The sequence below is a fragment of the Portunus trituberculatus genome, chromosome 13, assembly GCF_017591435.1.
Source record: "Portunus trituberculatus isolate SZX2019 chromosome 13, ASM1759143v1, whole genome shotgun sequence".
Classification (NCBI taxonomy): Eukaryota; Metazoa; Arthropoda; class Malacostraca; order Decapoda; family Portunidae; genus Portunus; species Portunus trituberculatus.
The window spans coordinates 1,926,781-1,946,780 of record NC_059267.1 but is presented as its reverse complement, the minus strand read 5'-3'; the positions used below and the strand labels follow the sequence as shown (position 1 = coordinate 1,946,780).

Sequence of the window (20,000 nt, the reverse complement as noted above, 5' to 3'; positions counted from 1 at the left end):
TCGGTGTGCTTGTACTTGAGAGAAAGAGAGAGAGAGAGAGAGAGAGAGAGAGAGAGAGAGAGAGAGAGAGAGAGAGAGAGAGAATCACGAAACACCTTGCTTTATCACCGCGACTATTTTCAAAGGCTGGAGAAATTATCAGCCGTGTTCTCAAGAGTGTTTCTCCAGTAAGTCATGTAGCAATCTTGTTAATCTGCCACTAGAAGCGTAGAAACACCCTTGGAATCCTGAATCACTCCCCATCAGTACTGGAATGCATTTTTACCCTGAATCTTTAGTATTAGACGATTTTATTGACTATTAGGAAAGGTCTATGAAGGTCAGATTAATGGCCAGGATTAATTAAGAGTGCTTTGAAGGTAATCGGCGGTGCACAAGAGTGTTTCAGTATTTCTTGAGTGAATAACGCTTAGTAATACAATTCCATTCATGTTTATCCCTCCAGTTATTCATTATATAAAGTACTCCCTCCAGAATCGTATAGGACTCATGTATACGCAGTTCCTAGGTATTGATTTCCTATCCTTTGCATTCCTTTACCTTATTCGTTCCTGTCTCCTCCGTTTTCTCTTTCATCCAAGCATTCATTTTCTCTCTTTTCTTATTCTACCTTATCTATTTCTTATCTCTCTTGTTATTATTGTTCTTTGTTGTTAAGGTTTCTTATCTCTTAACTCATGTTTCTTCTCATTCTCTTTCTCTGTTATCATTGTTTTTGCTTCCTCCTTTATCATGTTTATTTAATCTCTCTCTCTCTCTCTCTCTCTCTCTCTCTCTCTCTCTCTCTCTCTCTCTCTCTCTGTATCTATCTATCTATCTATCTTCATCCTCTTTCTTATTGTCTCCCTCTCTTCTTCTCCCTTATCTTCATTTCCTTCATTCAATCTTCTTCCTCATTCTATCTTCATTTTATTCATCCCATCTCTCTTCATTCAATTCTCCTCCTCTTCCTCCTCCTCCTCCTCCAGCTCCTCCTCCTCCTCCTCCTCCTCCTCGTCTTCCTCTTTATATTCCAATACTCAAAACACTTCTACCTCAAACTTAAACAAGATATATATAATTTCAAAAAAAGGATTATAAAAACTTAACTGTACATAATATATCAGCCACACATTACATATACATAAACTATTGTACATTTATCATTCTACATTCATTACGTCTATCTTCCTCGGGCGGGGCGTTGCAATGGTGCTGATTATAGTAGGCAAAAAAATAGAAAAGAAAAAAGAATGGTAATTATCGTACACAGGCACACTCACTACAAAAAACGGAAAGATGCAAGGATACACTAAATCTAAACAGGATGACTTCACGCTAGGTCGGATGTGGGTCAGATTCAAGGCTTTTCCTGAGGGCGTGGGTGGGTTGGGAGTGGGTGAGGTGTGGGTAGGCTTCGAGTGAGTGTTTGTCATTAGCGTTTTGAAATGTTGTGAATTCCCGTTAGTAGTAGTAGTAGTAGTAGTAGTAGTAGTAGTAGTAGTAGTAGTAGTAGTAGTAGTAGTAGTAGTAGTAGTAGTAGTAGTAGTAGTAGTGACACGATCGCTGAGCAGAATTAACGAAAATACAAATAAACGAAACTCAAATAACAAAGAATCTTGGGATTGAAGAAACACAAAAAACAAGACAATAATACGAAAAAAAGAAAGAAATAAAGAAATAAAGAAATAAAACAAAATAAAACAAAACAAACACATAAAAATAAGTAAGAAATTTACAACAAAACACATTAACATAAATTCTAAATATATACGAATTTCTAATGTAAGAATTTTAAACTTCAAAATAATTCAGTATCTTATCTAAAACTCGTTCCCTTGCATTGAATATCCCTGCTTTACCTTCCTTAGATAGATACAATTTAAATATCATTAATAAATACTTAAACTATAAGAAAATACAATAAAATCTTAAAAAACTATCATAATACTCCACTTTTTTTATATATCACTTGTTATTATCTCTATTCTGTTTGTCAATAGGTATTATCTAAACTATAAGAAAAAATACAATAAAATCTTGAAAAACTACTAGAATATTCAACTTTTTATTTTCATATCACTCGTTTTTATCTCTGTTCTGTTCGCCAATATTACCTAAACTGTAAAACTACTCAATAAAATCTTAAAAATCACTAGAATATTGAACTTTTTTTTTTATATATGACTCATTCTTATCTCTGTTTTATTTATTTACATTACCTGAACTGTAAGAATATTCAATAAAATCTTTGAAACCTCAAGCATATGTAACTTTTCCAACTGGTCTTTTTTTGACATTTAACTTTTTTTTTTTTGTTTATTTATACCATGTGGGCTTTTCACGGGAATCTTATGGGCTACTGGGAATACTTCTTGTGGTACCTCCATTGCCCAGAGTGAGGAAGCCCTACCTACACTCGGCTTTTTATTATGTAAACTACGAAAACCTCAGGAATTTTACTTTTTTTTTATAGTTCATTATCAAATTTGTTACTTTTTTATTTACTTTTCTATTTTCTTATCGGAACATCTGGGGAAAAATTTCTGTATGGTTACTTCAACTTCCTTCTTCCGTTTTCTTTTCTTCTGTCCACTGTCAACCCCCCACCCAAAAAAAATTCCTCAGTATACACCCCTCTTGTCCTGCCACGCCCCATGCACGTCTCTGTCCCACACCTGACACACGCACACACACCTGCAGTAGATAATCAACGCACATCACGAAGTCTCGCCAACTCAGCTCACCTGCCTTCCTTGTGGAACTCCCAAGCTGTTATTTTCCTTCTTTTTTTTTTTTCTTTATTTATGCTGCTTTGTTTTCTAAGGCTCTTTTTTTCTTTTTTCTTTTTTTGTCTTTTTTTGTTATTTTGTCCTTGGTCAGTCAGTCCCTGGAGTCACAGTAGTAGTAGTAGTAGTAGTAGTAGTAGTAGTAGTAGTAGTAGTAGTAGTAGTAGTAGTAGTAGTAGTAGTAGTAGTAGTAGTAGTAGTACAGTAGTAGTAGTAGTAGTAGTAGTAGTAGTAGTAGTAGTAGTAGTAGTAGTAGTAGTAGTAGTAGTAGTAGTAGTAGTAGTAGTAGTAGTCCACATATTTTCTCTCTCTCTCTCTCTCTCTCTCTCTCTCTCTCTCTCTCTCTCTCTCTCTCTCTCTCTCTCTCTCACGCGGTAAATATTTTTTCACCGCCTCCCCACATTTTTTTTAATGGGATGGGGAAGGAATAGGGGAGGCACAAGCAAGAGGGAGGGTGGAGGGGAGAGAGGCAAATTGTGGGGAATAAGTAATTAACCTGTCTCTCGTCCCTGGCACACCTGAGCTTTGCCACTCTACCTACACACGCACGCACACGCACACGCACACGCACACACGCACACGCTATTTGAGTTAATACTCCTAATTTGTGTTACGGTGTTTGTAATTAAGGTATTAGTAACATTAGTGAGTGAAATGAGAGGCTTGTCTGTTTAATCTTGCCATTTTTTTTTTATGAACACACACACACACACACACACACACACACACACACACACACACACACACACACACGATTTCCTTTCTGCTAACTAACCATTACCACACTCCTTCCTGCCACGCCTCCTCCTCCTCCTCCTCCTCCTCCTCCTCCTCCTTCTCCGTTCTCGTGTCCTCTCCTTCAACCCAGGAATCCTTTTTGGGGGGGGAGACGGGGGAGGTCCAGGGAGTCCCCAACGCAATTACGGTGAAAAGATACTCCTAATGGTCAAACATCTTCCTCTTCTTCTTCTTCTTCTTCTTCTTCTTCTTCTTCTTCTTCTTCTTCTTCTTCTTCTTCTTCGATTTTTTTTCCTCCTTCGTCTTAGTCCTCTTTATTCTTCTTCTTCTTCTCGTTCTCTTCTTCCTTCTCCTCCCTCTTCTCTCATCATTATTCCTTCCTTGATCTTCTCTTGCTTGTCATTTTGTGCCCTTTCCTTCCTTCCTTCTTTCCTCCCTTCTCCTTCTCCTTCTTCTTCTCCTCCTCCTCCTCCTCCTCCTCCTCCTCCTCCTCCTCCTCCTCCTCCTCCTCCTCCTCCTCCTCTTCCTCCTCCTCCTCCTCCTAGTCCTTTTTCTTTCTCCATGTCCCTTCCCATCTTCTCTCCCCTCTCCTCCTCCTCCTCCTCCTCCTCCTCCTCCTCCTCCTCCTCCTCCTCCTCCTCCTCCTCCTCCTCCTCCTCCATTAGAACATCCTCACACACCACGCATCTTTACCTCACAGTCCATCACGCTCTACTGACGAAGGTAAAAAACACATACACACACACACACAGACACACACACACACACACACACACACACACACACACACACACACACACACACACACACACACACATAAAGGGAATGTTCCTATTGAATATTTGAAGGTCATATGGAAGTTACTGACCTGGGTGTCTTGAAGGTGTGTTAACTAGACCAGGTATGATGCGTGAGCGTTTTGCAGGTGTGGGTGTATTGTGTAGGTGTGTTGGGTAGACAGGTGTGTTGGGGGAGGGTCTATGGGTGGGTGCAGGTGTATGTGGTGTGTTGTGGTGGTGTGTTGTGGTAGTGTTACAGGTGTGTTTGATTGGTGTAGATAATGTTAGGTGTTGTCTATAGTGAGTGAAGGTTGGGTTGGGTATGGTTGGGTTGGGTTGGTTGGGTTGGGTTGGGTTGGGTTAGGTTAGGTTAGGTTAGGTTAGGTTAGGTTAAGTTAGGTTAGGTTAGGTTAGGTTAGGTTAGGTTAGGTTAGGTTAGGTTAGGTTAGGTAAGGTAAGGTAAAATCAAGTGAGATAAAAGTGAGGCTAAGTTTCACACACACACACACACACACACACACACACACACACACACACACACACACACACACACACACACACACACACACACACATACACGCGCGCGCACGCAAAGGTGCCACAATCAGGCCACAAACTCACGACCTTGACTGTCATATTTCTAACGACCGGATTTCGGGAATTTGACTCTTAATCGAGCAACTCCTCCTCCTCCTCCTCCTCCTCCTCCTCCTCCTCCTCCTCTTCCTGTGGTGCTTCCTCTTGGCAGTCACGGAGTATATAGCATGCAGCGCCACGGTGAAACAGCACCACACTTGAGGCACCACAAAGCAAGGTAAGAACTCCTCACACACACACACACACACACACACACACACACACACACACACACACACACACACACACACACACACACACACACACACACACAGTAAAGTAGTCACGCCCCCATACACTTTAACAAACCACAAACACTTTTACAATTCTACTATAGTTGTAAAATTGTGGATTGATTATTCTCGTACGGTCCGTGGCCATGCTAATACGTACTACACTGTCCTTGATTACCTACGTACGTCTTGCTATCTTTGTACTTGTGGTTATGTTTTTAAGTGAGAATTTCAGCACATCATTAACTCATTTCTTTATTCCTTAACGTGGATTAACTAACATTCACATACATGCACATACACGCAGTAACATTCCATTGTAAAGACATTCGCTACATTTTTCATCTGGTTGCATTTTTCAGTCAAGGGTTTTTGCACATCTTTCCTCTCTGACACACCTTTCCTCTTCTTACCGTGAATAGATTAACTAACACGCATGAAGTTGAAGCGACACGGGTTTTTAAGGAAGTTTTAGCATTTTTGTGAGATTAATAATATTTGCACGGAATTAACATGAGAAACAGTCTTGAGAACGGAGCTAGTTACCTGTGGCCTTTGAAAACAGTCGAGGTGAGAGAGCAACGCCTTTCACCACAAGTCTCTCCCTCACAGATGCTGCTTCTCACCATCACCGTTGCCCTCCTGGCGCTAACTGCTGCAGAGCCCGAACCAAGTCCTGTCGCCGCCCCTGCCCCTGCCCCTGCCGCCAAGCCTGACCCCGCCCCCAAGCCTGCTCCAAAGCCTGACTACCGCTACAGCCGCTACGACAGCCTGGAAAGCCTTGAGAGTGACGAGTACTATGGAGTGTCCCCTAGAAGCAGTTACAGCGTTAGTGGCGGCAACGTTGGCACTAAGTACATCGTGAAGACAGTTGGGACTAGCCTCGGCACTGGTCTGGGGAGTGGTCTTGGCTACACCAGCAATGAATATGACAATTACTACGGCACTCTCACTGGCACTCCTTACACCTCCAGCCTCGGGTCTCTTGGCACTATCTACGGAGGATCTGGCACTCATGGGATTCAAGGCACTCAGGGCATTGGAGGCTTTGGCACTGGTTATACTGGAACTGCTGTCTTTACTGGCACTCCTGGCTTCACTGGCACCCATGGCTTCACTGGCACTCCTGGCTTCACTGGCACTGGTGTGTATAGCGGACCTGTGTATGAAGGACCTGGTGTGTATAGCGGACCTGGTGTGTATAGCGGACCTGGTGTGTATGGCGGCTACAGGTTCAACAGTGCTGAGAGGAACATTGGATCCTATCACCTCGGGGGCGGGAACCCTTACGGTGACTTCCACGGGGGTTTCGGCCACGGGGACTTCGGTAACAGAGGATTTGGCGGCAAGCGTCCCTTCCCCTACGGTCGTTACAATTAAAGGTCACCGAGGCAAGCCCTTTAACATCCAACGACCTTTACCTACCGTCCCTTAATCCGAGATCAAGCTCCTTAAAGCCCAAATTGACCTTTAACTCAAGTGTTTTACTATTTAAAGACCCAAAACAAGCCTTTTAAAATCTAAACTAAGGTCGTTGCCAAGGACAACCCGGCAAGCAAGCCATTTAAAATCCAGAGACCTTTAATCAGTACATCACTCTTTAAACGCCCGCAAACGAGCCCTTTAAAGTCCAGTGACCTTTAAAACAACGTACCTTACTTTTTAAAGGTTCTCCATACTAGCCTTTTAAATTTAATTGACGTCTCTTATTCTTTAAAAGATCATCAAGCGAATGTTTTCAAGTTCAGAGACCTTTAATTTAGTCTTCCTTGCTCCTAAAACCTAAAACCACCTTCAAAATCATTCCAATCTGAAAAAATATGACAACAAATTCGATAAAAAAAATACACATAATTATCTGGTTTAATTGAGTTCATGATTCTGAGGGTGGCTGAGAAGCACTAGTATTGTCAATCTGGTATGTTTTTTTGTATGGCAGAAATAAATGAGTGGAAAGAGCATCATAACACTTGGTTTTGTTACCCCCCTGTCCTTTCATTGGCTCAAAAAAATACATAAAAAAAAAGAGAATCAATGAAAACACTCTTGAAAATTATGTAGCCTGTTGGAAGTTGACAACACACACACACACACACACACACACACACACACACACACACACACACACACACACACACAAATAATAATACTGCTGCTCTCACACACACACACACACACACACACACACACAAAAGGGGCCGCCGTGGTACAGTGGAACCATGCGTGCTTTGGTGTCCGAGGGATCTCCAAACACACGGGTTCGAATCCTGTCCACGGTCCGAGTGTAGGCTGGGCTTCCTCACTCGGGGTAACGGTTTCCTAGCGGGTGGGCTTTGAGATAGAAGGTACCCCATAAAAAGTATCCCCTTTAGCCCAGAAATTCCCGTGAAAACTCCACATGGTGTAAATAGTTAAAAAATAAAAAAAAATCTGTAGCCTGTTGGAAGTTGACAAGACAAGAAAGATGTGAGAGTAAGTCTGAGCTGTGGACACTGGTGGTAATGGCTCAAAGAAACGGTGGTGGTGGTTGATACTTTTATTTTTTATATATATACCATGTGGACTTTTCACGCTTCTGGAGTCATCTGTCCTGTATCTTGTGTATCCTCTCAGAAATAAATGAATAAAGAGGAGCGGAATTCTAATTAGTGTAGTTATCCCTGCCCTTTTATTGGTGGTGGTGGTGGTGGTGGTGGTTGAGGAGCATTGGTTTTGTCACGTATTAAGAATAAATTGATGGAAAAAAAAATTATAATTCTCAAGTTGGTTCAAATAATTCAGCACTACATCTCACTAAATTAGAAAAAAAAAAGATAAGAACATTTGGTCACCTTGTTTCCTTACCGCCTTATCGCTCTTTCCTCGCCCATCAACTGAATCACCCCTTCACTATCTCACACTAAGGGGAAAACAGTGAATCATTCCACACCACATCACAAACAAACTATTCAACAGCACAATATTCACAGCCTGTCATGTCTCTAACCATTCCCTCGCTAATGAGTTAAAAAAAATTCTACACAAACTAATCAAAAGCAATTATCTATACTCGTTTTTACTTCTCATCATCTTAATACATCACAAATTACTCAAAAGAACACGGTATAAAAAAAAAAGGACAAAATTCACAGCCTGTCATGTCTCTAATCCTTCTCTTGCTAATGAGTTAAATAATTTTGCACAACGTTATTAAAAAGGCAATTACCTATACTCGTTTTACTTCTCATCGTCCTAACTACTCAAAACGACAATATTCACAGCTGTCATGTCTTTTATCCTTCCCTCGCTAATGAGTGAAATAATTCTGCACATACTAATAAAAAAGCGATTATTTATACTCGTTTTACTTCCTATCGTCTTAATCTTCCCACATAAAGACGCTGCAACATTCTGTATCTCTTGAACTAAATAAATAAATGAAATAAAAGTAAACATTCCTAGTACTGTCGCCTCCTACACCCCCACTACTCTTCTCTATCGGGCAAAGACACGACGCAGGCGCAGCAGAAGGCGTGGAGAGGTATTTTGTAGGAATGTTGGATTGCACTTGTTTGATCAGACTGCGCAATGACTTCAGCCTTGACTCAGAAGATTGTAGGTTGTACTACACTGAATGACGCACTTACACACACACACACACACACACACACACACACACACACACACACACACACACACACACACACACACACACACAAATACAAAATAAGGCAAAAAAAAAAATCTGATTGCCTTCAAAGTAAATGCACTATGTTGTTGTTGTTGTTGTTGTTGTTGTAGTTGTAGTTGCTGTTGCTGTTGTTGATGCAGAGGTCGGTTTTGTGCAGCCTTATAAATGTATCCGGTATTAGAAGCAAATTAGGAAAAACGGGAAAAAATAGACAAAATAAAGAACGTCTATAAAAAAATAATAATAATAAATACAAGACCACCAGACATTCCTCCAACAGCCGGATCCACCTCATCTCCTTACGATAGAAAAAAAAAAAAGATGAATCAAAATAAAAACGTTAATATCGACGAGTTGCTATGATGAAAATACCAGCAAGAGAGAGAGAGAGAGAGAGAGAGAGAGAGAGAGAGAGAGAGAGAGAGAGAGAGAGAGAGAGAGAGAGAGAGAGAGAGAGAGAGAGAGAGAGAGAGAGAGAGAAAGAAAGAAAGAAAGAAAGAAAGAAAGAAAGAAAGAAAGAAAGAAAGAAAGAGAGAGAGAGAGAGAGAGAGAGAGAGAGAGAGAGAGAGAGAGAGAGAGAGAGAGAGAGAGAGAGAGAGAGAGAGAGAGAGAGAAAGAAAGAAAGAAAGAAAGAAAGAAAGAAAGAAAGAAAGAAAGAAAGAAAGAAAAGAGAGAGAGAGAGAGAGAGAGAGAGAGAGAGAGAGAGAGAGAGAGAGAGAGAGAGAGAGAGAGAGAGAGAGAGCAAACCAGGCATAATATTAAACGCTTTATTACAACAAATCACCTTTCTGGCTCCACCTGGCATCTCGATATGTAACGCAACCAACGTATCAAATTATAAAGAGTTAAGCAACAAGGAATGATTGATGTAAAAGGAAATAAAATAAAGTGCCGGAAGGGTGGAGAGGGGTGTGGTGGCGCTGGTGGTGGCGGTGGTGATGGTGGTGAAGCAAGACATATCACCGCCACACACTTGCATAATAAACAGCCCCACGTGCCATAAATAACCTTGAAAACGAGCTATACTTGCTACACTGACTTATTGATGTCCCCAAGTAGCTTTAGAGAGAGTGAAGTGAGGGATTTAATTACTGTTGGGCTGGAAAGGGTTGCAAGTCACACCGGAAGATGCGAGGGATGGAAACGGTTGGAGGAGGAGGGTCGTGTGTGGCGCCATCCAGAACACAGGTATATGAACGTAAGAAAAAAGGGAAGCTGCAAGAGGATGTCAGGCCTACACATGGCACTCCCTGTATGAGCAAAGCTACTTAATTTCATCCATCATCCTCATCTATAAATTTATCTATAATCTTCTTTTAAAGCCACCTACACTGACCTTGGGAACCCAAATCATTGCACTAATGTAGCCTAGTGACGTCTCCTTTAAGTTCGATAAAGTGATGTAGTGCAAGTTTCTAGTGCTAATTCAAGATATACCTTACAACAATAGCACTCGTTCTAATCTGAAAATAAAGCACTATTTCTAATCTGGACCTTTTCTGGTCTGACCAGTTCTAGTTTGGACCAGTTCTGGTCTGACCTCTTCTGGTCTGGTCCAATCTGGTCTGACTACTTCTGGTCTGAACCAATCTGGTCTGACCAGTTCTTGTCTAGAGCAGTTATGGTCTGACCACTTCTGGTCTAGACCAGTTCTTGTCTGGCAACTTCTGGCATGTCCTAGTTCAGGGGGCACTATGAATTTACAATTACAGTTATAATAGTTGTGAATTCGCTGAACAGTCATAGCCTACCCTTTAAAGGCAACTCTCCTCCTTCATACAAAACTACATCCACTTACTACACACACACCGACACCCTTCACTTAAAATGAAAAATAAATAAATACAAAAATGGCGACTCCAATACCAGCCTCGGAGTCCCCTTTTGGGGAGGGAACCATAAATGTCCCCAAGCCAGAATGCTCTCTCGGTATCGATCATAAATATATTAATGTTCTCCCCTCTGACTGACTGTCTTCAGCCTCTTTCACACCGCCGAAATGTTGTGTATCTTGTTATCTTCTATCGCTAATTTCATGCTTACTGCTCTTCTGATCTTGCTAACTGTACGCTTGCATTTTTTTTTTCATTTGATGTTGCCCTGGGCCAGCCTTCCCCTCTAACATTTAAGAGGTTTCAAGACATTTGTCCCTTTTTTTTTTGGGGGGGGCGGGGTTGGGGAAAAAAGTCACATGCTACACTGACCATAAAAAAAGTCTCATGCTACACTGAGAAAACCAAATCACTGTACTAATCCAGCCTTGAAAAACGCCAGTAACTATTATGACGTCTTAAGTTTGATAGAATGATGTGGTGCAGGTTTCCAGTAATACTTCAAGAAAAAAAATTACAAAAAAAAATCAAGTCATAGCTTACTCTGACCTTGAGAAATTGAGTGACTTCTACTAATCTAGCCTAAGTACTATACACTTCCTTAAGTTTGAAAGAGTGATGTGGTGCAGGTTCAGAGTACTACATCAAGACATACCTTACAAAAACAGGTTATATGCTGCATAACCAACACTGACCTTGTAAAAATTTAGTCACTTCTACTAATCTAGCCTTGACTAACACCACTAAGTACTATGATGCTTCTGTAAGTTTGATAGAGTGATGTGGTGCAGGTCTCCAGTGCTACATCTTACAAAAACAAGTTAGTCTACGCTGATCTTGAAAAATTTCAGTGACTTCAACTAATCAAGTCTTGAATAACACCACTAAGTACTTTAGCACTTCCTTAAGTCTGATAGAGTGATGTGGTGCATGCTTACAGTACTACTTCGAGACACACCTTACAAAAACAGGTTATATGCTGCATAGCCAACATTGACCTTGAAAAACTGAGTCATTTTTACTATCCTAGCCTTGATGAACGCCACTACCACTATGACGGCTCATTAAAGCTTGATAGAATGTAGTAATGCAAGTTACTAGTATAATTTCGACACACCTTACAAATACACAGCTGCAGTGACCTTGGATGCCTGAGTCACTGCTACTATACTAACTTTGTGGAACGTCACTACTGTAGCCTTGAGAGAAACGTTCTTACTGCCACCGGCCCACCACACTCGATTCATGAACATAACTTAAAAATAAATAAATAAATAAAAAAATAAAAAGATGCAGATATATAAATACAATAAAAAATAGTCCTAACCATATAAAAACTATTAATTTTCAGGAAACAGCATCTTCATAATTTCAACGTCATAAAATTTTGACACATTTCCATAAATAAATAAAATAATGATCGATCAATAAAGTAACAAATGTACAAATTTAGCAAAGAAAAATATAAACAGAGTATGAAACACTTACCCACAAGCAGACAGACAGACAGACAGACAAACTTCTTTCCTTCCTGTGCAAGTTAATAAGATAAATTTTAAGACTGATGACCTTGAAGCACACCACTGCCTTCCTCCTCCATTCACTTCACGTCCTTCATTTTCATCTTTTCCCTTCACTCTAAGCCACTCACGCCTTCCCCGGGCCTTCAGGTATCCCAGCACCTCTCGCAGCGTCGGTTAAGAACTCCACAGAAGCAAAAAATTTAACAAAACCTAATAAAAAGAATGAGCTTCTCTGTCACTCTGCCCGACCACGTGTGAACCTTGTTGTTGCCTGGTGTTCGGATGTGTTGGAGTGACTTAGTATTTCTCTTTGCACATTTCACTCTTCCGTTCATTTGTGTTTTATAGATTATATATCATTGATCTTTTTTTATAAGTGTGTATGTATTTTTTTTAAGTTGTTTTTCTCTAATATTTACTCTATTTCTTTGTTAAGTGTGTTTAGAATACTCGTGTTTGATCTCTATTCTACTCTACTTTGTTTTATTATTATTATTATTATTATTATTATCATTATTATTATTATCATTATTATTATTATCATTATTATTACTATTATTATTATTATCATTGGCTGCTTTATGACAGTTTTCTCTCAGTTGTTCTTGCTGTCGTGTTGTTGTCGTTGTCCTGATGTGTTGACATGGCATAATTTCACGTAAATTTAGTCTCTACGTGTTCGTTTACATGTCGCCTCAGTTGTTGTTGTTGTTTTTTTTTTCTATTGTGTTAGGTGCGTACGAGTTGTAGTAATAGTAGTAGTAGTAGTAGTAGTAGTAGTAGTAGTAGTAGTAGTAGTAGTAGTAGTAGTAGTAGTAGTAGCAGCAGCAGCAATAATAGTAGTAGCAGCAGCAGCAGCAGCAGCAGTAGTAGTAGTAGTAGTAGTAGTAGTAGTAGTAGTAGTAGTAGTAGTAGTAGTAGTAGTAGTAGTAGTAGTCTTTGTTTACTCACCAATGAAATTCTTCCATCCATAATCTCATTTTATTTTTGATTACTTGTGTGGTGGAAGTGGCGGGGATTTGTCACGCAGAGTGGAGGTAATATATTTTCTGCTTTACTGGCCGACCTGAAACAATGGGAAGGAGTGTTACCAGTATTTGTGTTCGAAAGTGTTGTCCTGACTTCCGACAAGATTACTACTTATGTCGGATTGAGATTACATACATCACATTATCAGTAACTTTCAATGATAAAAGAAAATGTTATATCATACTTTCCCATTTCATGCCTCCTTACGCTACTTATTCTTCATTATATAAGAATAACAAATAATCTATCCATTATTATATTATTCAGTTTGGCATTTCCTTTGCTGCAGTTTCTTTTACCTTCAACAAATGGGGACGCAATTACTGAACAAAAAAAAAAAATCATAAGAAGGATGCAACGATTAGACAAACCACAAGTAATACGTTTCAGTTCCATTCCAAGCAGCATGAGTCAGGTTTGTGGTGTTTGCTGGTGTATTCTTAGCGACACTCGAAGGCTACTGCCACAATATCACTGAAAGGATGTTATTAGCTTCAAGATATTACTCGTGGTGAGAGAGAGAGAGAGAGAGAGAGAGAGAGAGAGAGAGAGAGAGTGATTGAGAGAGTGAGTGAGTGAGTGGTAAGGTTATTGTTGCATTAATGTATACAGAGAGAGAGAGAGAGAGAGAGAGAGAGAGAGAGAGAGAGAGAGAGAGAGAGAGAGAGAGAGAGAGAGAGAGTAAAACAGGTTGCCGCTCCAGAGGAAAATATTTGATGATTTAATGCTAAGTAACTTCTCTGGTGTTTTTTTTTTTTTTCATTCTTTATTTTTTTTCTTTTATAGTAGCAGTAGTACTATTTGCTCTTGTTTTGTTGTTGTTGTTGTTGTTGTTGTTGTTGTTGTTGTTGTTGTTGTTGTTGTTGCTGTCGTTGTTGTTACTAAATCAACAATCTAATGTTCTGTCTGACTGTCTGTTTATTTACCTGTCTATCTGTCCTATTAGTCCATCTATCTACATACCTGTCTAATTATCTAACTTGTTTACTGACTGACTAACTACTCCATTAATTAATCATGAGACAATGCTTAGGATGAAAAATAAGTTTATATTCAAGACATTATCTCATTTATTAGAAACAGACGTATAGACAAGAATTTGTGGTATATAGAGTCACAATCGGGGCGTCATTGAGTGTTAGTGGCGGTGGATGAGGAAGCCCAGACCGCCTTGTCCAAGAGAAATGTGGGCGTGAGGAGAACCGTGTCCGCCGAAGCCGTGGCCGCCGCCGAAGCCGTGGCCGCCGCCGAAGCCATGACCGCCGCCGCCGAAGCCGTGGCCGCCGCCGAAGCCGTGGCCACCACCGAAGTGGTCATCATGGTGGTCGTCATGGTGACCAAACCTGTTTCCTCCTCGACCTCTAAATCTTCCTCGGAACCTTTTCCTGTCCCCTCCCCTTCCTCTTCCTCTACCTCCGCCGAAACCGAAATCGTCATGGGGCTCTGGCAGGGCGGCGGGGAGGGGCACTGGGAGGGGCTCTGGATCTGGGGCAGGGAGGGCCGCACACAGGGCCAGCACCCCGATGAACACAATGGCTATAGTGAACTGTTGGAGAGAAAGCGTAACATGAAAGACTGGTTTGAGAAGCTTACTAACGTTGCATTTTCTATACTCAACAACAGCACAATAGCGAGTAGTCAATTATTCATAGTTGATTCATGTAGCTTGATAATTAGAGTCTTTTATGGACTATAGGATGAAAGAAAAGAGGATTCCTGACAAGAGACAAGAAACAATTAAACTACGTCAAGAGGGAGGAGGAAAAAAAAATAGTCACTGAGGAAAGGAGGAATAACGAGTACTCAAATATTCGTAGTTGGTTCATATAGCTTGATAATTAGGGCTCCTATGGACTAAAGGAAGAAAGAAAAGAGGATTCGTAGCAAAAACACAGAAAGAAATTACTAAACTACGCCAGGAGGGAGGGGAAAAAATTATTAGCAATTAATGGAGGAAAGAAACAGGCAATATATGAAAAAGACACCAAGGTAAGAAAAAAAGATAAGGGAACAACGAACTTTTCACTACATAGAGCAAGAAAACCACCACTGTAAACTGAAACGTGGAAAATAAAAAAAGAAGAGTTGCGTCAAAGGTACCACCAAGTAAAAAACAGAGAGAGAGAGAGAGAGAGAGAGAGAGAGAGAGAGAGAGAGAGAGAGAGAGAGAGAGAGAGAGAGAATGCTACATACTTTGCCCTGAGAAAATAAAAAAAAGCGTAAGAAATACAAACACAATAAAGCAAGAACTATTTAAGACAGATGAAAAAAATAGTCACTCCAACACAAGAGCTACAGACATGAAGAACAGCATTAGTAATAGTAAGAGTAATAAAAAAGAACAAGACAGGAGCAGTGGTTGGACACATACCTGCTTCATCGCTGCTAGGATACCGTCTGTGGCTCGCTGACGACCGTACCGCATATATACCAGGCCAGTAGAGAGGGTGGGAGGGAGGGACAGCAGAGCACCAGGATGCTTAAAGGGGGTTGGGCAAGATAAAAAAAAAAAAAAAAAAGTTGCTTAGTAGGTTTTCCCACTAGCGTAGCCTTGCTTACGCTCGTTTTCTTCATCCCATCTTCCTTCCTCCTCCATGACCGGTAACTTTTTTGTATTTTATTTTATTTTGTATATGTCTTTGTTTACTGCTTCGTTTTCTTGTTTTCCTCCCTTCTTCCGCGTTGGTTTGCGCTATTATTGGCGGTGGTTGAGGTAATGGTGTGTTTGGTGGCGCCTTCAGTGCTTCCGTGAATTTGTTAGATATTTTACCTTGTGTGTGTGTGTGTGTGTGTGTGTGTGTGTGTGTGTGTGTGTGTGTGTGTGTGTGTGTTGGTCATCACGACGCGTGCATCTCTTGTTCCTTCATTTTTTCATTATGTTTATATCCTTCTTCTTTCTTCCTCTTAATTCTTGTTTCATTCCTCTACTTCTTTCTTTCTTTTCACGTTTTATCTAAGCATTTCATCAGTTTCTTTATCTCTTTCGAATATGTTGTTGTTGTTGTTGTTCTTGTTCTTGTTTTACGCAAAAGCAAACAGAGATGACCTTGGCAGCGAATTTAGCTACATTTCAAGGACGGACCAGCTTGGTGTGTTTGAACTCATGAACTCTTCTGTAGTTGGGTATTTGGTCCCAGTCTGTCCGAGCAACCTATATTCTGCACTGTTCGATTTCCCTGGCAGTGTAATGGCAGGAAATCTTGTACCAATCCTTTTCTTTTCTTTTTTTATTTCTTCAATTTCTGTATCTGTTTTTTTGTTCTCAGTCTGTTTGTTTATATAATGATCCCTGTCTATTTACTATCTATCTATTCATTTATCCATGTTTTTTGCAATCGATTTCTTTGTCTATCTATCTGTTTACCTGTCTATCTACCTACCTACCTACCTATCTATCTGTCTGTCTATTTATCTATCTTCGTCATTCTTGATATACATTTTCATTTCTGCATCTTCCATTAACAACTACAGCCATTATACATCCATTCAATCACACAACTATCTATTTTTATTTCTCTCTTCCTTTCTTTTTAGCGTCTTTACAACTACTATCATATATACCATTAACAATCATCATCCTATCACTTTTCCTTCCACACCCATCACACATTTCTCTGCTGTAGACCATTCAAGTCAATCAAAGAATAATGACATCAACAGCACACCATGATCAGTCTAACACTCATTTGAATATACACAGGGAATACCAGGGGAAAGTTTTTTTTTTCCTATGTTATGGCCTATAGCGCCTGTAAGTTCACTTAATGGGTATAGGAAACGATTCAGCTTCCACCCATTAGCGACGCAGGTAATTTTATTTATAGTGGTACCCAAATTAGGGCCCATATCACCACCCAAGCGCATCTTTGGTGTAAAAAATCACAACCTCCACTTAGAACCTGGGTATCATGGTGACATGTAGGTAACTTTAAACCACTCCACAAATGGCAAAGTTTCAAGGATGCACGTGTTGGGATTCCATCCTACGCATTGACGTCTGCCCGATCCTACGCTCACCACCTTATCCACTACGACACCCCCTCCATATGTACGCCTGTATTTTCCGGATCTTGATTTGACTCTGAGTAACACGTATGGCATGTGTGTGTGTGTGTGTGTGTGTGTGTGTGTGTGTGTGGTCAGAATATTGTTATGATCACAGCTGGTGGCAATGGATAGAGGCAAGCAAAGGCCGCACATCACTTCCCTTTTGTTTTGTTTTGGTGTTAGTTCTGTTAAGCTATCTATTTATTTTGTAAGTTATTTAGCTATCTGTCTATTCTGCCTGTTCATTCTTATCATGCTTTCTTTCATTTACTTTTACATTCTTAAGATTTTTTTTTTTACATCCTTTTATCTACTTGTCATTTATCGTATTTTGCTAGAAGACTCAAGAATCATCATCATCATCATCAGTAGTAGCGGCAAGCAAGGCGTGGCACGGCACGGCATGCACCTTCATTTTCTGTTTTGCTCCTCAGTTCTGCTACTTTCATCTTTTTTGGTCAGAAGAGTGTGATGTTGTCTACAGTTTATCCCTCGACTTTTTGGCTTCCTTCACACGAATGTTGCTTTTGTTCTCCTTGTTCTTTTTGTTCTTCGTTACAAACTGAACGATTTTATTAATTTTCATCGCTTTATTTATTTATTTTTTCTTTCTATGCAGTACTATAGGGTACCTAGTAGTAATGGTAGTGATAAGAACGAGTTGAACACAAGGTCGTAATAATAATGAGACGTTCACGAGTTCATGATCTTTATTTAGACTTATAAGAAACATTCATACCAAGATAGACACAGACAAACAGATAGACAGACAGACGGAAGGAAATAGAAAAAAAAAAAAAAAAACAGACATAATAAATACACAATTATCGACAGTTTTTCAGATAGACAATTCTTTTTACATCATACGATTTCTTAAGCTATTCCTCTTCTTCCCAGTTTCTTTGCGTACGCTTGTCAGTTTCTCTTCTTCGTTTTCTTTGAATTAGTTCCCCGTTTTCTCCTCTTCAGTGCGATTCTCAATTTCTTTCCTCCATTTTCTCAGTATAAACTTCTTATTCTTCACTTATTTCTCATTTTCTTTGAGCAGGTTCCTGTTTTCTTCATTTCTCTCTTCCTCTCGTTTTCTTCATTTAAACTTCCCATTCCTAATTTGAAACCTGTTTTCTTCACTTCTTCGTTTTCTTCTTATATTCCCATTATGCTTCATTTCTTTCTTTGAGTTTCCATTTTATCTTCGTTTTCTTTGTTACAACCTTCTTATTCTTCGTTTTCTTCCTCTGATCTGCTCAATTTATCTTTGCTTTCTTCGTTATAACCTTCCCATTCTTCATTTTCCTCCTCAGAGCTTCCCAGTTTCTCTAATTTGTACAACCTTCCCATTCTTCATTTGTTCCCTGTTTTCTTCCCACAAGCCTCCAACTTTCCCTCCTTCAGGAAGTAAGAGAGCGTGAGGCGGCGGGTGTCCAGTCTTCAGTCTTAATGGTGGTGTCCGTGTCCGAAGCTGGAACCGTGATGTCCCCCGTAGCCGCTGTGTCCGTGAGAGCTGTGTCCATGAGAGCTGTGTCCGTGGCTCACCTGCCCTAGGAGACTGCCAAGCAAACCAAGTCCGTGGCTACCGTGTCCGCCATGTCCGTAGCTCCCGTGTCCACCGTGTCCGTAGCTGCCATGACCCCCGTGTCCGTAGCTGCCATGACCGCCGTGTCCGTAGCTGCCATGACCCCCGTGTCCGTGGCTTCCTTGACCGTGTCCAATACTCAGACCGTGATGACCTAAGGAAACTTGAAAGAAAGGTTTGTGTCCGTGGCTGTGTCCGTGGCTGTGTCCGTGGCTGTGTCCGTGTCCGTAGAACTGGCGGGAAGCTTCAGCCGCGGGGTCAGGGAGGGCCACGGGGGCAGGCTGAGGGGCTGCGTCAGGTGAGGGCAACGCAGCAACTGTTGCCGCCAAACACAGCGCCACAATTAGTATCTGTTGCAGGAAATAGGGTTAGCTTCACCGCACTCCTTACTCTAATGACTCCTGCTTCCTACTCCTATTAATTATCCTTCCTACTTCTCCTCCTACTTCTTACATTTCTCCTCCTCCTCCTCCTCCCTCCATTTATTAGTACGAACAGCGAAAAGAAAGAAAAAAAACAATTTCTACAAGAGAGAGAGAGAGAGAGAGAGAGAGAGAGAGAGAGAGAGAGAGAGAGAGAGAGAGATGAGAAATAAAACAGATAACTCATATGAAAAACACCTAAGAAAGAAGACTGAGGAAAAATGGGAGTACCGGAGCAAGAGCGTATTGGATTCCCTTCCCGTGCTGTGTCTGCTTGCCAAAGAGGCTTGGATCGTGAGTGGACTAAGAGATGCGACTTGTTATTCTATAGACATCTGGGAGAAGGAGGATGAAAGAAAGGTTCGCTCTCGTATGATCTGGATTCATATAGACAGATAGATACATAGATAGATAGAGATAAATAGATAGATAAATAGATACATAGATACATAGATAAATAGATAGATTGGTAGATAAAGAAATAGAGATAAATAACTAATACATGAATAAACAGTTGCATTGACAGACAGACAGAATGAATGATTAACTATTGACAGACTGATTGATATAGATAGATAGACTGATAGATAGATAGATAGATAAATAGATGAATAGATAGATATAGATAGATAGATAGATAGATAGATAGATAAATAAATAGATTGATAGATAGAGATATAAAAAGATGAGTAAGTAGATAAATGGATAGATAGATAGATGATAGATAGATAAATCAGCAGAAAACTA

At 40.4% G+C, this 20,000-nt stretch overlaps 3 protein-coding genes across 3 annotated transcripts in view; 1 reads left to right on the top strand and 2 right to left on the bottom strand.

Moving 5' to 3' along the window:
- The window catches only part of LOC123503211 (glycine-rich cell wall structural protein 1.0-like), an 11,327-nt gene extending 4,206 nt beyond the window's left edge, over window positions 1-7,121 (top strand). The window contains exon 3 of the mRNA XM_045252760.1: window positions 5,767-7,121. Within this exon, the coding sequence (XP_045108695.1) occupies window positions 5,767-6,534 (768 nt within the window). The 3' untranslated portion in view covers window positions 6,535-7,121. The remainder of the gene's footprint in view (window positions 1-5,766) is intronic.
- Window positions 7,122-14,260: 7,139 nt separating this feature from the next.
- Window positions 14,261-15,693, bottom strand: LOC123503212 (holotricin-3-like). The gene is made up of 2 exons (XM_045252761.1): window positions 15,580-15,693; window positions 14,261-14,754 (listed from the first exon to the last, which is right to left on the bottom strand). Exons 1-2 carry the CDS (start codon window positions 15,631-15,633, stop codon window positions 14,347-14,349), a joined length of 462 nt encoding a protein of 153 aa, XP_045108696.1. The 5' UTR covers window positions 15,634-15,693; the 3' UTR covers window positions 14,261-14,346.
- Window positions 15,694-17,947: 2,254 nt separating this feature from the next.
- LOC123503210 (cold and drought-regulated protein CORA-like) overlaps window positions 17,948-20,000 on the bottom strand; it is a 15,361-nt gene continuing 13,308 nt past the window's right edge. The window contains exon 3 of the mRNA XM_045252759.1: window positions 17,948-19,181. Coding sequence (XP_045108694.1) covers window positions 18,693-19,181 — 489 coding nt within the window. The 3' untranslated portion in view covers window positions 17,948-18,692. The remainder of the gene's footprint in view (window positions 19,182-20,000) is intronic.

Excerpts from the sequence above, each read along its gene's own strand:
- LOC123503212 (XM_045252761.1), bottom strand. The coding sequence starts at position 15,633 with ATGCGGTACGGTCGTCAGCGAGCCACAGACGGTATCCTAGCAGCGATG. Across the intron at positions 14,755-15,579 it reads TCCTAGCAGCGATGAAGCAG|TTCACTATAGCCATTGTGTT; the intron begins GTATGTGTCCAA and ends TCTCTCCAACAG.